Source organism: Carlito syrichta, unplaced genomic scaffold (genome assembly GCF_000164805.1).
Source record: "Carlito syrichta isolate Samal-C Ts95f unplaced genomic scaffold, Tarsius_syrichta-2.0.1 Scaffold307227, whole genome shotgun sequence".
In the NCBI taxonomy this organism is placed as follows: domain Eukaryota; kingdom Metazoa; phylum Chordata; class Mammalia; order Primates; family Tarsiidae; genus Carlito; species Carlito syrichta.
In genome coordinates this window covers 99,160-119,699 of record NW_007251323.1, presented here as the reverse complement: position 1 = coordinate 119,699, position 20,540 = coordinate 99,160, and the positions used below count along the sequence as shown (strand labels likewise).

The 20,540-nt window shown below is 43.9% G+C and overlaps 2 protein-coding genes across 3 annotated transcripts in view; one reads left to right on the top strand and one right to left on the bottom strand.

Moving 5' to 3' along the window:
- The window catches only part of STAG1 (stromal antigen 1), a 283,214-nt gene extending 269,582 nt beyond the window's left edge, over positions 1 to 13,632 (top strand). Inside the window, exons 28-33 of one of the 2 annotated variants that reach the window (XM_008064213.2) lie at positions 3,104 to 3,309; positions 6,617 to 6,791; positions 8,740 to 8,850; positions 9,396 to 9,510; positions 11,428 to 11,508; positions 11,602 to 13,632. In XM_008064213.2, the coding sequence (XP_008062404.1) occupies positions 3,104 to 3,309; positions 6,617 to 6,791; positions 8,740 to 8,850; positions 9,396 to 9,510; positions 11,428 to 11,508; positions 11,602 to 11,625 (712 nt within the window). In that variant the 3' untranslated portion in view covers positions 11,626 to 13,632. The remainder of the gene's footprint in view (positions 1 to 3,103; positions 3,310 to 6,616; positions 6,792 to 8,739; positions 8,851 to 9,395; positions 9,511 to 11,427; positions 11,509 to 11,601) is intronic. The other variant, XM_021715629.1, reaches the window with a different exon arrangement.
- A 5,169-nt stretch (positions 13,633 to 18,801) lies between these two features.
- PCCB (propionyl-CoA carboxylase beta subunit) overlaps positions 18,802 to 20,540 on the bottom strand; it is a 63,275-nt gene continuing 61,536 nt past the window's right edge. The window contains exon 10 of the mRNA XM_008064214.2: positions 18,802 to 19,121. Within this exon, the coding sequence (XP_008062405.1) occupies positions 19,000 to 19,121 (122 nt within the window). The 3' untranslated portion in view covers positions 18,802 to 18,999. The remainder of the gene's footprint in view (positions 19,122 to 20,540) is intronic.

Here is a 20,540-nt window from a genome sequence, read left to right as displayed (position 1 = left end):
GAGGTCTCATTGCCCAAGCGGGTCTCAAACCCGCGGGCTCAGGCAATCCACCCACCTCAGCCTCCCAAAGGCTCGGGATTACAGGCTGAGCCACCAAGCCTGGCTAGGATAGACATCTTGATATTGATTCTTCCCAACTGGGCGTGGTAGTGCATGCCTGTAATTCCAGCTATTCCGAAGGCTGAGGAGGAAGGATCGCTGGAGCCCAGCAAGTCGAGGCTGTGGTTGCCGGGAGCGGCCACTGCACTCCAGTCTGGGCGACAGAGTGAGACTCCAACTCAGGAAAAAGAAAAAAAAAAGATTGATTCTTCCAGTCCATGAGCATGGGATGTTCTTCCATGTGTTTGTGTCAGCCTTGATCTCTTTGAGCAGTGTTTTGTAGTTCTCATTGTAAAGGTCTCTCATGCCTTTGTAGATGAATGCCAAGGTATTTTATTTTTTGTGTGTGGCTGTTGTAAATGGGATTGTGCTTTTTACTTGGTTCTCAACCTGCTTGTTGTTGATGTATAGAAATGCAACTGTTTTTTGCGCATTGATTTTTGTAGCCCAAGACTTTAGTGAAGTCGTTTATCAGTGTGAGGAGGTTTTTGACAGACTATCCGATTTTCTAGGCTACTCCCATAATTCAGGATGTTTATTTTTTTGACCTGTTTTAGTTCAGGTACTAGCAGCTTGGAAGATCCCCCTCTGACTGCTGCTACCAGGGGCAGCCTTGTACATGTACAGTCTTTAGACAGCCAAGGAAGTACAGGATAGTGTTTTTAAGCCTAACTTCCTAGAAGTTGCCATGGGTAAGAACAGCTTATTATTCAGCCAGTTTTTGGTTAGAGGTTATGTTTAAACCCTTTTGCCAGTGACACTTCCTCCCTGTGTTGATGGATCTGCGTGTGGATTGGCTGATGTTTTCAAGTCTGCCCCGTTCCCTGCCTTTGTTTGCCCATGAGCAAGTGCAGCTTAGCATATGTGCACAGCCTCCCCAGTTCCCAGGACTTTTATTTTTTATTTTTATTTTTTAAACTCTTCCAAACTGAGATAAATGGATAAACTCACAAAACCTGAAGCCTGTAAACAAAAGATAAACTTTAAGTTCAGCAATTACATACACAGATAAGTAACAACAAAATTTTATCCTTCATTCATACAAGAATAAACATATGACATGCCCAGTTAGTTCAGCAGCCTACTAATAACCACCAAAGATTTGTGGTAAAGCATTATTCTAGTGCTGGGAGGGGAGACGTGCATATTACAGAACAATGTAAGCACGGGGAAGGGTCTGGTACTGTGATCCAGTGAATTAGAGCTCCTGAGATGACGAATCACTTTGTTTTTGGAGGTTCTTTCCCTCTTTTTTAAAAATAAGAGTTGAGGCCGGGCTCCGTGGCTCAGCCTGTAATCCCACCACTTTGGGAGGCCAAGGCCTGAGCCTCCCAAAGTGGTGGGATTACAGGCTGATTACGGGGATTGCCTGAGCCTGGAGGTTCAAGAACCACCTGGGCAACCTGGCGAGACCTTGTCTCTACAATAAGTCAAAAATTAGTTGGGCATGGTAGCGCGCACCTGTAGTTCCGGCTACTTGGAAGGCTGAGGTGAAAGGATCGTCAGAGCCCAGCAGGTCAAGGCTGCAGTGGCTGGGAGCATGCCACTGCACTCCAGTCTGGGCAACAGAGTGAGGCTCCAACTCAAAAAAAACCAAACAAAAAAAGAATTGTATATATTTAAGGAATATAACAACATCTGATATACATATATGTTGTGACTACAGTGCAGCTAATGAACATATCCAACTTCCAGAGTAAACTGTGACTCTTTTTTTTTTTTTTTTTTTTTGGTTTTCTTTTTTTGAACTTCTGGCCACTGCTCTGTCATCTGTTACTGCTAGTGTCAAAGAGCTACCAGCACCTTCTTCTTTGAACTCTGTCAAGATCTTGGTTGTCCGTTTCCTTAGGAAAGGATCTTCTACCCTCCATTTCAGATAAAGTCACCCTCCTCCCCCCAAGGAAGCAACTGGCAGAGTTGCTTCCTTGGACTCTGCCTCAGCCCAGGGCACAACTTTAACTTCATGCCACTGAACAGGGAGTAGGAGGAGGGAATGGGATGAGAGAGCATTCCTCCTCTCTCAGAATCATACCTGGCTCTTTGCACAGGGGATGGGTGGGTAACCCCTGGCTCCCGGTTTGCCCCTCCAGGCGTGGAGCCTCCATGAGGGCGTTGAGGTGGGGCATTCAGGGCCCTGAGATTCTCAGCCGGCTGAACCTGGAAGGCTGGGTGGGGAAAAGGAGCCTCATTCTTCTGGGCTGCTGCTTGGGGTAAAACTTGTCCAGCACAGGGCTGGAGGTGATGGGAATGCAAATCATGTGCTCCTTTCTTTCAGGGTAGCCCTAGGCCGGGAACTAGAGAGAGAAGATGGGGAAGTCCCCATCTTCTTAGCTACCTGCCTGGAGTATAGTTTTCACAATTCAGAGCTGGAAGTCCCCATCTTCTTAGCTACCTGCCTGGAGTATAGTTTTCACAATTCAGAGCTCTAGTTGGGGGAGCAGCAGAGACAAGGGAAGGAAACAGGCTGTGGACCAAATGCTATAAACTCTTGCTCTTCTGACCAAGACTTACGAGATTTTCTGGAATAAATTTTTATCTGTTTCCTGTATGACCTTAAAGTAATTTACAAAGACTTTATTGTCTTTTATAATTTTTTTACCAGTTAAAGGATTATTTTGCTGGGAAGAGGGTAGACCCCTCCTCACTCCACCATTCCAGAACTCTTGCTCTGACTTGAACACTTTAAAAGAAAACTCAGTAATCTTTTTGTGCCAAACTTGCAATTTTTTGACCATTGGTGTTTAAAAGCAAAGGAAGAAGCATAGGAAAGACCACACATGTACACACTCTTAGTAATACATTCCCTTGTTTTAAAGTATTCCAGGAATATGCAAGGCAAAATCTTAAATTCTCAGGCCCCTCTTCCCAGTGGTGATGTTAGCCCTTTAATGTGTTTAGGCATTCCTCAGAACCTACACAGAAAAAGAGCCGCAAGTTGAGAAAAAAATAAGTGAGGCAGGAACTCCTTCCATGGAAGTCACTGCTGTTTCTCTTGCATTTCCAGTCATTCATACCTAGAGAAATTCCTTACTGAGCAGATGATGGAAAGGAGGGAAGATGTCTGGCTTCCACTCATCTCCTACAGAAATTCATTAGTCACCGGGGGTGAAGATGATAGGATGTCTGTGAACAGTGGAAGTAGCAGCAGCAAAGCCTCCTCAGTAAGGAATAAGAAAGGACGGCCCCCACTTCATAAGAAACGCGTGGAAGGTAAGTCTGCCTTTACATTATGAGACAAAAATGTGCCTGGTGTTTTGGAGATAAATAAAGTGGCAATCTGTTGAAGCAGATAATAGTGTCAGGCCCATGATTTCTTTGTATATTTGACTCACACTGAGATAGGCAAAAAAGTTGGAATAGACAAAGTGAAGACAGAAAAGGGTCAAGGAGAAAGAAATTTAAGCATGGAGTAAAAAAAGGAAACAGTTACTAAGGTCTTTAACACTGATCCCCATACTTTATGCTTCTGAGACATTAAAACTTTAAATAAGATAATCATAATGCTGTTTTATTCAGATGTATCCTACTATAGGAAGGATGCTGGTAATTTTCTGCAGCAAATTTAATATACCAGAATAGTGTTCCAGTTCTACCACTTGGTTGGATAATTTATTTTTGTGCAGTAAGACAGTCATGGCCAAATCTGGTTTATAATCCTCTTGGACTGTAGGGAACAGGAAGTTGAATTGTCATGAAATCTGATCAATAGTAGGTATTTCCGTATCAAAAAGACTAAAAATTACTCTATTAAAACAAAACATTCCTCTTAAACTTCCAGAGAGAAACCTCAAGGGAAAAATACTTGTTTTCTCAAATAATCTTCCACCTTCTTTGCTTCTCTGAATAAATTTTCTCCAAGCCAGGAGAGGAGGGCTGTGGTCTGAGTCCTGTTCTCTTGCTCCTTTTTGCATTTTCTGTTCATCTTTCAGCATCTTAACCTCTGCTGCCTAAAATAGAGAGTCACCAAAGGTTTTGCTAAAATCTGTAACAAAATTAACTAGAATTTAAATTTAATGTTTCTTTTTACTATTGGGGAGGCAGTATTGTTGATGAGGAGCACAGATTCTAAAATCAGAGTTCTAGAATTCAGACGATGCTATCTCATTTATCAGCTCTGTGACCTTTGAGCATGCTATTTAATTATCGTGAATATTAAATGAAATGCTAAAACACTTAGTACACACACAGTACTGAGACAGTGCTTGGCATATAGGTAGCATTCAGTAAATATTATCTGCTATTGTCAGAATGTTCTCATCATATAGTAATGCCTCTTATCCAGAATCAGCAGATTAGGCAGCAACTATAGTCCAAAGCAAATAAAAGAATTAATGTAAATGTTACTTTTGATGTTTAACAAAATCTTCACAAAGTTTAAGAGTTCAAGTCTCAGCTTTGGAACTAAAAGTCTTTTTAGTCCAGAGAATGTAAACTGTAAGCTGCCAGGCTCCTTGACTTTTCTCTCAACAGAGACTCCAGTCATCTCCTTGTGAAAATACCTTCTAGAGCAGCCTCTCTCAGGGTACCTCCCATCTCCTATGTCTTTTTTCCTATGCACAGCTTTTCATAGATGTAATGTTCTTTAGTTAGCATTCATCAGATCATTGCTATGTACTAGGAATGCATTTTACATGCATTATATTATTTGTTTATTCGAGGAATATGTGTAAAGCACTTAGGTCCCTGGCACATAGTAAATGCTGTATAAATGTTTTATAAGTCAACTCTGAGCTCAATACTATTATCTAAATTCTAGACAGAAGATTGGGCATGGTGACTGTCACCTCTAATCCCAGCACTTTCAGAGGCTGAGGCAGGATGATTGCTTGAGTCCAGGAGTTCGAGACCAGCCTAGGCAACATAGATGTGATTTTATTTCAACATGATCATTGCTCTGTTGCGCCAAACACAGGAGGCTCTGAGAACACACAAGGAGTGACCAAACTATTCATGAATACAGAAAGATTTTCTGGAAAATATGACATATCATAGCTGACAGATGAGTTTCAGACCCTAGATGATATCAATCTTTTTGCCATAAAATTTTAAATGTTTACAGGTTCACACCTGTAATCCCAGCACTTTGGGAGACTGAGACAAGAGGATTACTTGAGCCCAGGAGTTCAAGAACAGCCTGGGCAATATAACAAGACCTCATCTCTACAAAAAAACACAAAAAATTAGCTGGACGTGGTGGCACGGGCAGTGCCAGCTACTCGGGAGACTGAGGTGGAAAGATCACCTGAACCCAGGAGGTTGAACCTGCAGTGAGCCATGATTATGCCTCTGTACTTCAGCCTGGGCAACAGTGTGAGACACTGACTCAAAAAAATAAGAAGGAGAAGGAAGAAGAAGAAAAAAAATTAAGTGGGGCAGAGAATAAAAGTTTGAATTAAATGTTGAGTGAGAAGTGGTATGAAATCTTTGCTGATTAACTCAGAGATTTCCAGACAACGCATAGGTATTTCCAGGCACAGAAAGCCAATCCAGAATGTACATGATCCAGAATGTACAAAATACCAGAAGCCTGAGAAGTACCCAGGGAGAGATGGGATACTTGATGGAAAACAAGAAACCTAACATGCATACATCTCTGAGACTTAATAGGGAGGGGGAAAACAATGAGATTCATACTGTACATTGTGATTTAAATTCTTCAGAAGGAAAACCATAGCAGTAATACTTTTAAGAAGTATCTTCACATTAAAATAATGTAGAATTTTTATAAATAGAAACTTTATAATTATGTAGTATTTTATCAGGATAGTTTACAAATAATGTTTTAATCTGCTGAAATCATTATAAACCATCTTTAGAAGAAGGAAAAAAAATAGTTCCTGGCCCCTTGGGGGATCTTAAGTCTTAATTACAGAGTAATTCATGCACGTGATTAGTAACATATCTGCTAGTGCAGGGTAGTGTGTGGTTAAGTCCTAAGCGGGCAGGAATGATTGCATTTCCTCTGGAAGTTAAAAGAGAATGAAGTGGAGGTTGAGTGAGTAATCAAGGAAGGCTTCTTCTAAGGACCCGGAGCATGAAAACAGCGAGCCTCTCAGCCCATCTCCACAAGGATAACCTAGCAAAACAAATTATTTCTCTGGTAACTGGTGTCCCATTGTGCATTCTCTGTGAGTCCCAGGAAATAGGCTCTTTTTCGCTCAGGCAAGGGAAAGTTGAAGAGGTCTCTGGATTGCCCGTGCTTCCCCTTCTAGGGGAAATGCATTCTTAGAGATGGAGAGATTTGAAGAGATATGGCGATAGCTAACATTTGGTGATTGTGTGCATTACCTCATTTAATCCTTACAACTCTGTGAGGTTAGGTACTGCCATTCTCATTTTATATATGAGAAACCTCAACTTTGGAAATTTAATGACTTATACAAAGTCATACAAGTGAGTGGTGGACCTGGGATTCAAGCTAGGCAGCCTAACTGCAGAGCCATTCCACATTTGTGCTGTAGCTGCCACCAGAGTTCACCCACCTGTGACATTCTGTGACTCTAACCCAATCTTCCAGATGAGAGCCTGGATAACACGTGGCTGAACAGGACTGACACCATGGTTCAGACCCCTGGCCCCCTGCCAGCGCCACAGCTCACTTCCACTGTCCTGCGGGAAAACAGCCGGCCCATGGGGGAGCAGATTCAAGAGCCTGAGTCTGAACATGGATCTGAGCCAGACTTTTTGCACAAGTAAGAGTAAAAACGTGTCTTCTGGGCATGAAACTTTTAACTGCTAAGCCATTTAAGAAAAACTCTGTTCATCAGAGCTTATTGCTGGTCAGTTCATGAGAAAACAAAGCCAAAAGTAAACAGTTTATATGGGAAAAGCTATAAAAGGTCTGCAGACGTTGTAGGTATTTAGCTCCTCGTAGTTCACAGACCTTTAGATGCATGGGGTCTCACTAAGGACCAGTTTCACTCAGAGTTTACATTTTCATGGTGCAGGTCTATTTCTTCTCAGGGACTTGTCAAGAAGATAATGCACTCAAAAGAGAGATAATGCAGGTTAATTCCTTGCCAAGAAAACCTGTGAGAACCTCTGCTAAATTATCAGTAGTCTGACACCAAATAAATAGGCTGTGTATTACCTTCATCATTCCTTTAATTAATTGGTAGTATTTTGCCTTGCTTACATTTATGTTTAAAACTTAAGCTGTTTGTGAGTTAAGAGTTTTTAAAATCTTATTTGACAAATTCTGGTAATGGCTGTCCTCTAAGAGAGAATCAGGGACTTACCTTTGCTCCACACTAGCAATTAAAATGTTTTCTGGTACACAGGCCTCTGAAAATTGTAGAGAAGGCAGGTGATGGTGTGAGTCTTTCTAAGCTTTCTGTGATTTTCCATCCAACTTTGAAATTCTCTCAGTTCCTCACTTGTGTTTCTGTATTTAGTGGAGAAATGCTGGGGATTTTCTGATGGATAAGAAGGAGAATTCACACTCAAACACAGCAAATTTAGTAGGTTGAAAATGGAAAGATGCAGTATTAGAGTATCAGATCCTGGGTCTCATAAGACCCCCCCTTGCTTTAAAGGATCTGCTTTTCCGTAAAACTGAAAGGATACTCATGTCAACCATTGTGTAACTGTCCCTTCTTGTGCTGCTGAGTGTTCTAGAAGGTGGTTTGCCTTGTGACCAGCGTCCCTAGATGGGTGACCTCGCCAGTATTTCCACCCCTCTTCCTACAGGCCGGGTTTCTTGTTTGAGCAGCCTACCTTGTGGCACTGACCTTACTGCTTGTCAGTCCCTCTGGCCATGTCTGCCTTTTTTTCCCTGCTCTAGGTTTATAGGTTGAATCTAGGTGACAGGCCCACACAATCTAAAGACAGTCACTTAGGCCAGGCATGGTGGCTCATGCTTATAATCCCAGGACTTTGGGAGGCTGAAGTGAGAGAATTGCCTGAGTCCATGAGTTCAAGACCTGCCTGGGCAACTTGGCGAGACCTCATAAATAAAAAAATTAGCCAGGCATGGTGGCACATGCCTGTGGTTCCAGCTACTTGGAAGGTTGAAGCAGAAGGATCGCCTGAGCCCAGCAGGTCAAGGATGCGGTGGCCGTGAGCGTGCCACTGCTCTCCAGTCTGGGCAACAGAGTGAGACTCCAACTCAAAAAAAAAAGACAGTCACTTAGAGAGCACTTCATATGGCACTTTGCATCCTGTAAAATCCCCAAAAGGTGTGTTCATGTAAGTTTCCCTAGCCAGTGTGTATAGAGTGCAGGTGGAGATTTTATTCCATAACAACTGAGAAGTATTATGCCCTCTCTTGATAAATTCTGGAGAGGTTCCAGCTGCCAGGCCAGCAGCATTCCCTAGAGGCTGCTCTCCAGCTAGGCACGTCTGTGAGTAGGGCAGCATCCCAGGACAGAGGTCTGAGCAGAGCCTTCGCTGGGCAGAGATTTGAGGAACAATGCTGACAGATAATCTGACCATGCAACAACTAGTCCCGTCCAGCTTTTCCTGGAGTCCCTGAGATCTCTTTGGGCAACTAACTGCCTTTTTTTATAGACACTGGAGTAAATCCAGCTAACTCCTCCTATATAGGATTAAAGCAACCAACGATGGCTTTCTTAGCATGGGGCCTATTAACTAAATTCATTATCTGCTGCCACAAAGTGAATAATACTACCCTGTCTTAAGTCCTCAGATGCAGATCTCTTGGTTAGGCCAGCCGAAGTTAGAAGACTTAAATCGGAAGGACAGAACAGGAATGAACTACATGAAAGTGAGAACTGGAGTAAGGCATGCAGTGTAAGTGTTCCATTGAGTACCACGAGAACATACCGACTTTGCGATGCTGGTCATTTCGTGAAGTGATTTGGGTATCTCTGGTGTTTAGTTTTAGGAGTTAAAATTATAATCCTGGATATGCTGTAAGAAATGGAGGACATGGGCTCTTGGACGTTCCACTTTTAAATCCCAGTGCTGCCACTTGCCAGCTGTGGCCTTGGTGGCTCTAAAGCATCGTGCCACAGGTTCCTCATTTGCACAACTGAGATGGCAACAGTCCCAATCAGAATCTTGGGGGAACTGAAATTACACAGCTAAATAAATATTAACAGCTGTTATTCTTATTGCATTTAATTATACTTCCTTTTGACAAGTTGAGATGAAATCTTGAGTGGACCAAAGGAACAATCCTCAATCATATTGGAGTTCAGTATCATAATTTGTGTGGTCTGTAGGTCATGATTAAAAGGTGTGCTTCCATTGGCTAGAAGAGCTAATGTAAGAGAGAGCCAGGATCCCAGATTGGCTGAGTCTGAACAGCCTTCTGACTACCTTTTCCTTACCAGTCGGGGTCTAATGGAGGAAGATGCTGAGCCCATCTTTGAAGATGTGATGATGTCATCCCGGAGCCAGTTAGAAGATATGAATGAAGAATTTGAAGACACCATGGTTATTGATCTGGTAAGGAAATTTACGTTTTTCTTTTGTTAAAATGTTAGGGTATTGGTGTAAGATGATCCTCTTGTTCTCAGAACTCTGTAGGGAAAAGACAGAGGTGAGAAGGTGGTAACTGACTAACAGTGGACATTTGGATAAGCTTGTGTGCTTTTCAAGTGTGCTTTCATATTTTGAATTCTGGTAATAACAGGAACTGGTTCCTTCTTTTTGCCTTTTTGAAAAAGAGCACAGCTGGCTCGGTGGCTCAGCCTGTAATCCCACGCCTTTGGGAGGCTGAGGTGAGTGGATTGCCTGAGCCCGTGGGTTCAAGACCCGCCTGGGCAGTGAGACCTCATCTCTACAATAAATCAAAAATATCAGCCGGGTGTGGTAGCGCGTGCCTGTAGTTCCAGCTACTTGGAAGGGTGAGGCAGAAGGATCGCCAGAGCCCAGCAGGTTGAGGCTGCGGTGGCCAGGAGCAGCCACTAGACTCCAGTCTGGGCAACAGAGTGAGACTCCAACCAAAAAAAAAAAAGAAAAGAAAAAGAGCTCATAACAGATCTGTCTTTCAGCATAGCATGTGTATCTGGCCTCTTGTACATTAAATTCGAGTCTGACAAAACACGCTGTGCTCCAACATAACAGTCAAATGCAGAATACGGAACTTATTTGTTCGGTATAAAAAGACTATTTGAATATGATTAGGTATAAGTGCTACTAAGTTATTTTAAGTTTTCATCAGCCATAGGTAACATATTGAAGTGTAGTTATGTGTGAAATGACTTGAGTAGGGAAATATAGTGCACATTCAATTAGAGCCACCTCACTTTCTACCAATTAACTTCTTTAAAAGCCCCCCAAGTCATGTTCTGAGGTACTGGAGGTTAGGGCTTCAACATGTGTGTCATGGGAAACATTCATCCCATAACATTCTGCTTTGTGTGTTTGAATTTTCTATTATGGAAAGTTTTTATAAGAAACATAAGTGAGAGCCGGGCTCAGTGGCTCAGCCTGTAATCCCCTGCCTGTGGGAGGCTGAGGTGAGTGAATTGCCTGAGCCTGGGGGTTCGAGACCTGCCTGGGCAGGCGAGACCTCATCTCTACAATAAATCAAAAAATCAGCCAGGCATGGTAGCGCATGCCTATAATTCTGGCTACTTGGAAGGCTGAGGCGGAAGGATCGCCGGAGCCCAGCAGGTCGAGGCTGCGGTGGCCGGGAGCGGCCACTGCACTCCAGTCTGGGCGACCAAGTAAGACTCCAACTCAAAAAAAAAAAAAAAAAAGAAACATAAGTGAGATCGTGTTACTTTAGTCTGTAACCTCCCTGTCCCCCCTCCCCAATAGCTTTCCACCTGCTTGCTTTGGAGAATTCTCTAAGGTTTATCACCTAGCATTTATTAATCAATTTTACAGTTGTTCCGTGACTTGAAAGGGAAGTTATATTCTGTGTGTATAGACCCCAAATTATTTATATGCATTTACATGTTCAGTTTACTCATTATAACTTGAAAGTCTTTTTTTTCTACATGATAATTAAAAGCCAAATGTACTGCTAGATTTTGAAAAAATTCTATCCTGAACAACATAGTGAGACTTTGTCTCTACAAAAAATTTAAAAACTAAAAAATTACTCAGATATGATGGCCCACGCTTGTCATCCCAGCTACTCAGCAGGCTGAGGCTGGAGAATTGCTTGAACCCAGGAGGAGTTTGAGATGATAGTGAGTCATGATCGTGCTGCTGCACTCCAGCCTAGGCAAGAAAGCAAGACTCTAAAAAATATATATGTATGTTTCATATAAAAGTCAGGTTCTTTTTCCTTTCAAAATTGACTCTTAGCAGTCAGTATATTCATTACACTGTCAAAAATATTGCCTGAGTATCACAGTTCATTGTCTTAATGATCTTGGAAAAAATTAAATAACTGATTTCTTTTTCCAGCCTCCATCAAGAAATCGGCGGGAGCGAGCTGAGCTCAGGCCAGACTTCTTTGATTCTGCAGCTATCATAGAGGATGATTCAGTAAATGTTAAATTATTCCTGCTGTTTATTTATGGTTTCTGGGTCCTGTTTTTTGCATGTAATTAATAACTGTGTTTCTCATTATTTTTCTAGGGATTTGGAATGCCTATGTTCTGAAGTCTGAAGAAAATTTACAAATCTGGAACTCTATTATTTAGAGCTAGAGGCCTATATACTGTGATAGCTTGTATGGGAAAAAACACTTTTGATGTGATCTGATTTGTTTTTTAATCAAATGATTAAGGTCAACCCCTTTTTGCAGTGACAGAGAAGAGGAGCATGTAAATTACCCAAGGGAATGTTGGTGAATGTCACCTCAGAAAGACTGACCTGAAAATCATTTGTGTCCTAATATTGGACTTATCCCAGTACAGATGTGTGTGTTTTTCTGGAGGGAGGAAGAAATTTTAAATTTTTAAAACAGCTGTCAAGATAAACACTGTTATACACCTGTTTTATGAAACTCAGCACTGAGTAAAAAAAAAATATTTTTAACTTTATTTTCCTGTTGTACAATTTAAAAACCGTTTTAACATTTTGCCTTTTTATGTTTTAAAAGCTAACCATTTTTATTAAACCTATGAGTAAGCAGCTCATCCTAAATGCCGAAGAGTGTTTTGGAGCTCACTGAATTTGGTTGACCTTGTGGAACACAGAAATACGAAGGAGCAGAACATTGACAAGCTAAGATGATATTCTGACATAGTGCATCTCTGCCAAAAACCACACACCCTCTGTGGATATGGATATGAATTCCCAGATTTTATATACTCTTGAATAAAAAGGTTTATTTTTATTTATAAGTGGGCATAAAATAAGAAATGTCCATGCAGCCATTTTTCCAACAGATGCTGTACACCGTTCATTTTATATAGAATAGGGAGATTCGAATACAGTGCATTTTCTATTGATATTTGTTCTGTGCATTTTTAGCAACTTCTACCAGCAAATAAAGTATTCTCAGTAAAACAAAAATGATTCTCAAGCTATCAGTTTGCTGTTTTTACCACTTGTTTCATGCCCTGCCAAATTCAAGTTACAGACTTCCGTTTTCTTAAGAAGATAATCATGAAGAAATCCTTTGCATTCAAAAGTAATTTTAAGTGTAACATAACTATGTCTAATTCCCATGCACTTAATCCCCTTAATGCGCTAATTTTGTGAATTAAGTTTACTGATTATAGAAGTATGTGCTGCATAGAAGTCTGTGCTTAGAGGGTGAAGTTCCTAAGCTTACCTTGAAATACAGCTACATTTCAGTGTTAAATGTGCATATTAAGAATAATTCTTTTGGAAAAAGAAATTATGAATCTTCAGAACAGTCTTCAATGGTTTAGAGTTACATTCTGCTTAGACTTTTATGCCTTGCTGCTGTTGTTTTAAAAAGCCCACTTTGCTTCTTCCTTTCTGATTGTTAAAAGTAAGCCTCAGAATTTCCAGACCAATCCATCCACAGCTGTTTCTGGGCAGGCTCGTAAGTAGCTGCAACAGAATCACGAGGCTTTCCCTTTTTACAAGTATGAAGAGCATTTTTTAAAGTTCTGTGCATCAATGGTTATCATCTTTTGTGCGGGAAAGCAAAATGGATGATTTTATTCATCCTTTTAGTAAACAGACACAAAACAGATTTTTTTCAACATTTATACAGTTCTGAAAAAACTTGGTCACCAAAAATGTTTTATCTGCTAATTCAGCAATTCCTGGGCTCCAATTAGGGGAGCTGGGGCCTCACTTTCTCCCCAAAATGTGGGCTTCACTGGAGGTAAAGGGGCAGAAATGACTGGACTGTCCAGCCTAGCCCTGCCTGTCTGTGGTACGGGGCAGGTAGTGCACCATGAGGTGCCCTGGCACATGCACAGACCGCTCCTTTGCTTGACAGTCTCGTGTAGAAAACGGATGCTGACAGAATTGTGGACTACCACGCAATGAAAAAAGGCTTAATATCTACTCCAATGGGTTTCCAGTTCAGTTTAAAGTCAATCAAATTTTTGTATTTTCGGTGTCTCCTTGATTGGTTTTGCTAGTAATTCTGTAAATTGTACATTTGCAATATGAGGTTTTTTTCCTTTTGTACAATTTGAAACTGATGCTTCACCTTTCCTTTAATAAACTATCCAAAACCAGGCTGTGGTGGTCGTCCTGTTGTTGCCACTGGGTAGAGCTTTAAGAGCCTGCTTCCCGTCCTGCCGCTCAAGTGTGTCTGCTCTTCCAGGTAATTTGCTAAATGATGGCAAGGTTGCTGAATTAGTGATGTGTGTTTTTTTAAGAAGGCAGAAATGTAAGACTGGCTCACTAATTTCTTTTCATTCCTTAGATTTCCTTGGAGAGAACGGAAGGGAGTTTCTTGCGGGCTAAGTTTTGTTTTGTTCGTGTCGGGGTCTCACTCTGTTGCCCAGGCTGGGATGCATGGCACAATCACAGCTCATCACGGCCTCAACCTTCTGGGCTCAGGCCATCCCTCCATCTCAGCTACCTGAGTAGCTGGGACTACAGACACGTGCTACCACACGTGGCTAATTTTGTTTAGTGACGAGGTCTTGCTGTGTTGCCCAGGCTGGTCTCAAACCCTTGGGCTCAAGCAGCCCTCTTACCTTGGCCTCCCAGAGTGCTGGGATTGCAGGCGTGAGACAACCCTGGTCCAGGCTGAGTTTTGGATGAGACATTCAGGGAAGAGCCACTGGCCTATGGTCTGGGTCTTCCCTGCTTCAGACCCTGTGGTTATATGCGTGGTCATCCCCTGACAATACCCTTGGAAGGTCACCGGTGGTTTCTCTTGGCATTAGAGCCAGACCTCACTCTTAAGAAGTCACACCCGTGTTTTTTTTGTGTTAAATGGCCTGAGATGGCTATGCAGAAAAGGCAGAGGTGTCGAAGACAAGTCAGCAGGTGAGCTGTCCAGGCAGCCGAGGACGGAAGGTGGTAAGGATTTCTCTGTAGCAGCTCATCGTGAAGGTTACGAGATTATGAGAGTAGAGCAGGGCTTCCCACGTGACTGTCCCTTTGGTTCAGGCTTGTGAATCCAGCTGGGACCTGACTGGAACTCCCTGTTTGGCCCTGTTCCCTGGTAAGAGCCAGCAAGCAGGACCAGCATCTTCATGGGAAACAAGTTCCACTCATGCATTTCATATCAGATGAAACTCAGGTAAGGTTCTATCCCTGCTCCCCTGAGGGCCTTGCTCTGTGGGGGTCTATCAACCATCACTTTTGGAGGAACATCTTTCTGCTCCCAAGGACGTAAAGGAGGTGTCGCCATCCAGGGCAGTAAGGACATGGACAGAACCCAACTACTGGAGCTGGAATGTGCCGGCTGGATCCCACAGAGCCCCAGGCTGAGGCACTGCCCAACAAGTGGCTGCAGCTCCTGCTTGGACGGTGGGAATTGCATGCTGACGTTAGAAGTACACAGCATGAGGACCAGCAGTGCTCACTAAAAGAATAAAGCCACAGCTCTCCAGAAATCCTTTGGAACCAGAAACACATGAAGCGTTTGCATCGGCCAAACAAGTGAAGTCTTAGTCGATTCACTAACTCCATCAAGAGTGGTCACGCCATGTGTGGGTGAACGTCCTTCACAGGCTCCTTTGCTGGACAGGCCACATCCCATGCACAAGCACCAGCACCAGGAAAAGGATCGGCGTACCCAGAGGCAGTGTCGGGCTGGGACTAAGAAACTAGAAGCACTTTGCAAGAAACGTAGGCACTCCAAGGCTATGCTGTGGATGTCCTCCCCATTCTTCCAGCAACTCAGATGACTGGCCATCTGTCAGCACTGCTGGGTAGGGGTTTCACGCATGACAAGAAAGCTTTCCAAATGCAGAAGGTCTTAGAATTTAGAATTGAGACACGATACCACTTCTCCCACCTCCCCTCCTCCCACCTCCATGTTTGCTTCAACCTGTAGGAGTTCATCTCACCTGCCTAAATTAAGTGGCAGTACTCTGGACCGTTAAAACACAGTTGGGATCAAATCCACCTGGCTTCAAATCCCAGCTTCATCACTCATTAGCTGTGTGGCTCAAGAGGAACTGACTGACTTGACACAAGGTGGGGTCAGGTCCAGCAAGACCTTCGCAGTTTCTCCTCCACCTCAGCCCACCATATTATCTGCTTTCAGTCTAAAGACAGACTTACCTGTCAGCTCTCCGCTCAGTGAACACAAGCCTTCTCTAGGTACAAAATCTGCCTTTGGGTGAGGGCGCCAGGAAAAGCTTTCCTGCACAACAGCCAATGAGAATATCAGCTGACACTATTCATTCTGTGGTCCCAGAGGCTGGTCCACTTACTAAAGCGTCCAAGGCCTCACAGCTTCGTGTTTCTTTACCCTGCTGGATCTCTGGATGGACCTTCCTCTACTGTCTTACAGCAGCCCCAGAGAAGCCCTTCTCTGCATCTAACTTACCACGTGGTAAGACACTTGGACTCTCTCCACGTGTACATGGACAAGCAGAGTCATCGCCAAAGCAGGGTCCACATCCTAGCTGGCTGACCCCAGAAATTGGATCAGCCAAGCAGTTTTATGCTGGGTGACCTGAATGATTGTCAGAGGGTCTCAAATCCCAGCAGTCTGTCACCACCCTTTTCCCCATTTCCCGTGGTTTATAGTCTTTCTGATGATTCTGGACTGGAACCCAAAAAGGAGTATAAAGAGCCTTTGGTCAAATAGTTTCTGCCATCTAGGAACTCACAACCTATTTAGGAAGACAAAATACCTATGACTGGAGAAAAAGCAGCCTGCTAAAAGAGGAGTCGGTTTGAGCTCAAGAGTTGAGGTGCACAGACGAAGAAGTCAGGCCCATCAGTGCGAGCAGCTTAGAGCTGCCCACAGCAACAGAGTGCGCGCCAAGGTGGAGGTGAGAGGACTGGGGCTCAGAAAACACCAGGTAAGCAAGGGAGGAATAGCCCAGGACCACCTAAGTGGGCTGAGGACTAGAGAGCGGGGAGCTAGCCTCTGAAGTGCTGGAGCAGGAATGCAACAAAACCTTGGCCTGGGGTTAGTCCTGGTAGTTGAGAGCAGGATTTCCAGCTTCGGGGGAGCCACAGAGATCAGTGCAGAGACTGCGACCAAAGTACTCGGAGCCCAGCTAGGATGACTGAGGAGGGAAGAGAGATGCTAAAAAAAAATGCTTAAGGCTACCTGGAATGGGGGGATGGGTCGGGTGATGGCGAACGAAAGGAGGAGAGTGGAGGGTCTAAGCTGACCGGGACATGAACGACGCACCCTCCAAGCAGAGCTTACAGACCTGGAACAAGGGGAAAGCGGTGGTAGGACGGCCCTGGGCTCCCACCCCAGGGCATCCTGGGCCCAACTCAGTGGTTGGGCCTTATGCTCAGACAACTCTCACTCTCCAGTTCTGGTAAAACTGGTAACACTTTACGTACCTAGTAAAATAAAATTTAAAAGGATGGGGGAAAACTTGAAAGAAGTGTACCAAAAGAACTCAACATAGCCATTCAGTCACTAATTCAAGTAACTTATCCACGTACTTTTGAGTTTAAAGGCAAAAAATCTACAAAAAGTCTTGAATTTGACTTTAGAAGGCTTATTGTTGATACAGTTGTAGTGATTCTGAAATTTGTGTTTATTGAAGCTTTGTGCAAATGAGTTAAATATATTCAAGATAAGAGCCAGGTTTGTTTCTGGGAGCAAAGACATAAATCTGGAATGAGAGAAGGCAAAGAACTCATGGTGCTGGGTTGGAATCCAAAGTTTCCATATGAACGCATGACTGACATATACAGAGGGCGCCAAAAACATGTATACACATTTTAAGAAAGGAAAAAACTATTAAAATTGTAATATATACCAGTAACAAAAGACGAATGCAAGTCGCATTTGACTTCTGCAACTACAAGAGGTGCCCCAAATGATTCCCCTCAGCCTCCCGACATTCTGATTATGGCAAACTAAAAGTAATAGATAATGGCTCTTAAAGATGTGTATACGTGTTTTTTGGCATCCTAGTTGTATGTGCCAAGCACACATGTGTATACATTTTTCTAGTTCTGTCTACCACAAAGCAGTGGTACTCCAGTATCAGTGTGAGCAGCTAGTACAGTTTTACAGTTTTATCTACTGACAAACCAAAACTCCTTGGAGACATTGTTGATTCCAGTGGTGAGCTATTATCCTGAGTTAGAAAACTAAGTAGTACTCAAAAAATGACCGGAACATATCAAAAGGATCTGGGGAGCCAGATTAAAGGAGCTCCCAATGGCCTAATCAGGTAATTTTGAGCATCAATATGAGTAACATTAAATTTCAAAAGAATCTATGAGGCCAAACAATACCAAGAAAAATGGGCGAAGAGAAAGGTCTGCCTTGAGTTCCAACTAATAAATATAGACATAATAGGACTAGAAATGCAACCTTTTACAGTCAGAACTGCTGCTGGCAGAGGCAAGAAGTATCAATGAATAATTCTTGGGTGAAAGTTTCTGGACAGGAAGAAAGGACACCCACCACCAAATTAATTAACTATAAAGAGAAAATGGTAACTGATGGAAAAACCTTTCCAGCCACCACCTTCACTGCATGATCAGAATCAATAAAAGGAAAAACGGTGCTTCATGGTATGACACTTGAAATGACACACACTATCTTACTCTTATCTGAATCCAAACATCAGGAAACAATGAGCCAAATTCAAATTGAGGAACAATCTTAAAAAGAACTGGCAAACAAGTACTCCTCCAAAATGTCAATGTCTGAAAGGCTGTGGAAGCCTACAAGCCTTGTTCCTAAGAAAAAGGCTGAAATTCTGGGGCACGTGGGGTCATGATTCTGCACCTTACAAATGGGCCACTTAAAATAATTATGTATTTATGAAAGAGATGAAGTGTAGAAAACGTTAACAACTGGAGACTCTACGTGATGGGCATAGAACACAATTATTGCAACATTTCTATAGGCTTGAAATGTTTCACAAAAAAGTTTTTTAAAATGTGAACACATTTGTGGGAATAACAGTCAATGTGGGTACAATGTCTTACTAAGCATCTGTTCTGCTAGACACACACTACAGCTGCAAATATTTAATCCTCAACACTTCATGAAGGAATTAAGAGAGAAGACATCTTATAATATTTCTTTTTTAAAAGGAAACTGAAGCCAAAGACAGACTTTGCCTCAAAAGCTTATTATCTCACCCATGAATAAAAAATTAATTATTGGGGAGAAAAGGAAAACAATACACAGAGGTGTGAAATAAAGATTAGTGCCAGATGGTACTATGTACTGTTTTCTTTCTAGTTTTCTTAATTTTTCAGATTTCTACCATCAAAATGAAACTTACGTAAAAAATACCAGTTAAGATTTTTAATACAGTAAATAATTTTACAGTAGGCACAAAAGAAATCTTTCTAGAATTTAACATAGCCATCTAAGTTATTCCTGATATTTACATCCCCAGGTTTCACAATTGTAAAAGGCAGGGAAGGGGGACGAATGGGCAGACAGTAATTCAGCTCTCAGTTTCTTCTCCTCTGATTTGTCTACAGTGGAATATTTGCATGTTTTCTCCAAGGACGTTGCACCTTCTTGCTGGCCAAGACGTCCAGGTCACAGCAGATTCGGGCCCGAGTGGAGGAAGGCTGGATGATGTCATCCACAAACCCTGGTGAAGCACAGAAAAGGAAGCGGATCCTCTGCAGCCCCAGATGGCTGCCCACTCCCAACCCCGAGCTCAGCCCGGGCACCATCCTGGGCCCAGCCCGGTCCAGAAGGGCTGGGCCCTGTGAGCCCTCCCTGGCGTCCCGGAAGCCGGCCTGTTCTGACAGGCCCCAACTTCTGAGCGCCTGTGAGCACTCGGCAAAAAGAAAACTTGGACCCCTCCCTGCTGCCTGCTCCAGGGTCTCCATTCTGCCAGAATGAATTCAATAAGAAATGACAAGAAAACGCGTCTAGATTTTTTTTCTTTGAGTTGAAGTCTCATCTGTCACCCAGGCTAGAGTGCAGTGACACGCTCTCGGTCACCTCAGCCTCAGCCTGCTGGACTCAGGCAATGCTTCCACCTCAGCCTTCCCAGTAGCTGGAGCTACAGGCACACACCACCATGCCCGGCTAATTTTTTGATTTTCTGTAGAGACATAGTCCTGCCACGTGACTTCCCCACTTCTCCCATCAAGAGGTGGATGCTATTTCGTCACCTCACCTTGTGACTTGCTTTGCCAGTTATACGTGGCAAAACCGACACTGCAACTTCCAGACTTAGGCCTCAAGAGCCTTGCAAGCTTCCCTCCGCCCTCTTGCTACCCTGGGGACACCACGTGAAGCTGCCTGGACATGTCCCCTTGAGGAAGAGGCCACGCTGGGTCAGCACCTACACGTAGGCGACACCATCGGGGACTACCAAGCCCCAGTCAAGCCACCAGATGACCCCAGCTGCATGAGTGACCCCAGGAAAGACCGGCAGAGGAACCACCAGCTGAGCCCAAACCAAGTGCCGACCCTCAGAACCACCAGTGTGGGGGGCGGGGGACGAAGTTTTGGGGTGGGTTGCCACACAGCACTAGGTAACTGGAACACACAGAAGCTTAGACACTGCAGCAGTGCTGTTTTAATCCTGGACCCAAAGCAGCCTCAACAGGTCCCACTGTCCCTCAGGGACAAAGGCCAGGGGCAGCCTCGAGCCTAGACTGCGACGGCGAAGGCAGGTATCAGACTGGAAGAGAAAGAACGCGCGAGGGGCGGAGCAGGTCGGCAGAGCCCCCGCCCGGCCAGGCCCCTACCTCTCACGGCCGCGGGGAAGGGGTTGGCAAACGTCTCGATGTACTCCGCCTGCGCCGCTTCCACGTGCTCGTGCCCCTTGAAGATGATCTCCACGGCGCCCTGTGGGGCGAGGAGTCGGGAGCCTCACCGGAGTCCCGCCCGGGCGGGCCTCCCTCGGCCACCGTCCCGTGCCAGGCTGGCGACCTCGCGGCAGGCCGCAGCGCGCCAGGGAGAGGTGCCAGTTCCGAAGGCCAGAGCGCGGGGCAGGCGCCGCCCGGGCGGGCCAGCACCTCCGTGGGCTCTGCCGTGCTCACCCTTCTCGGAA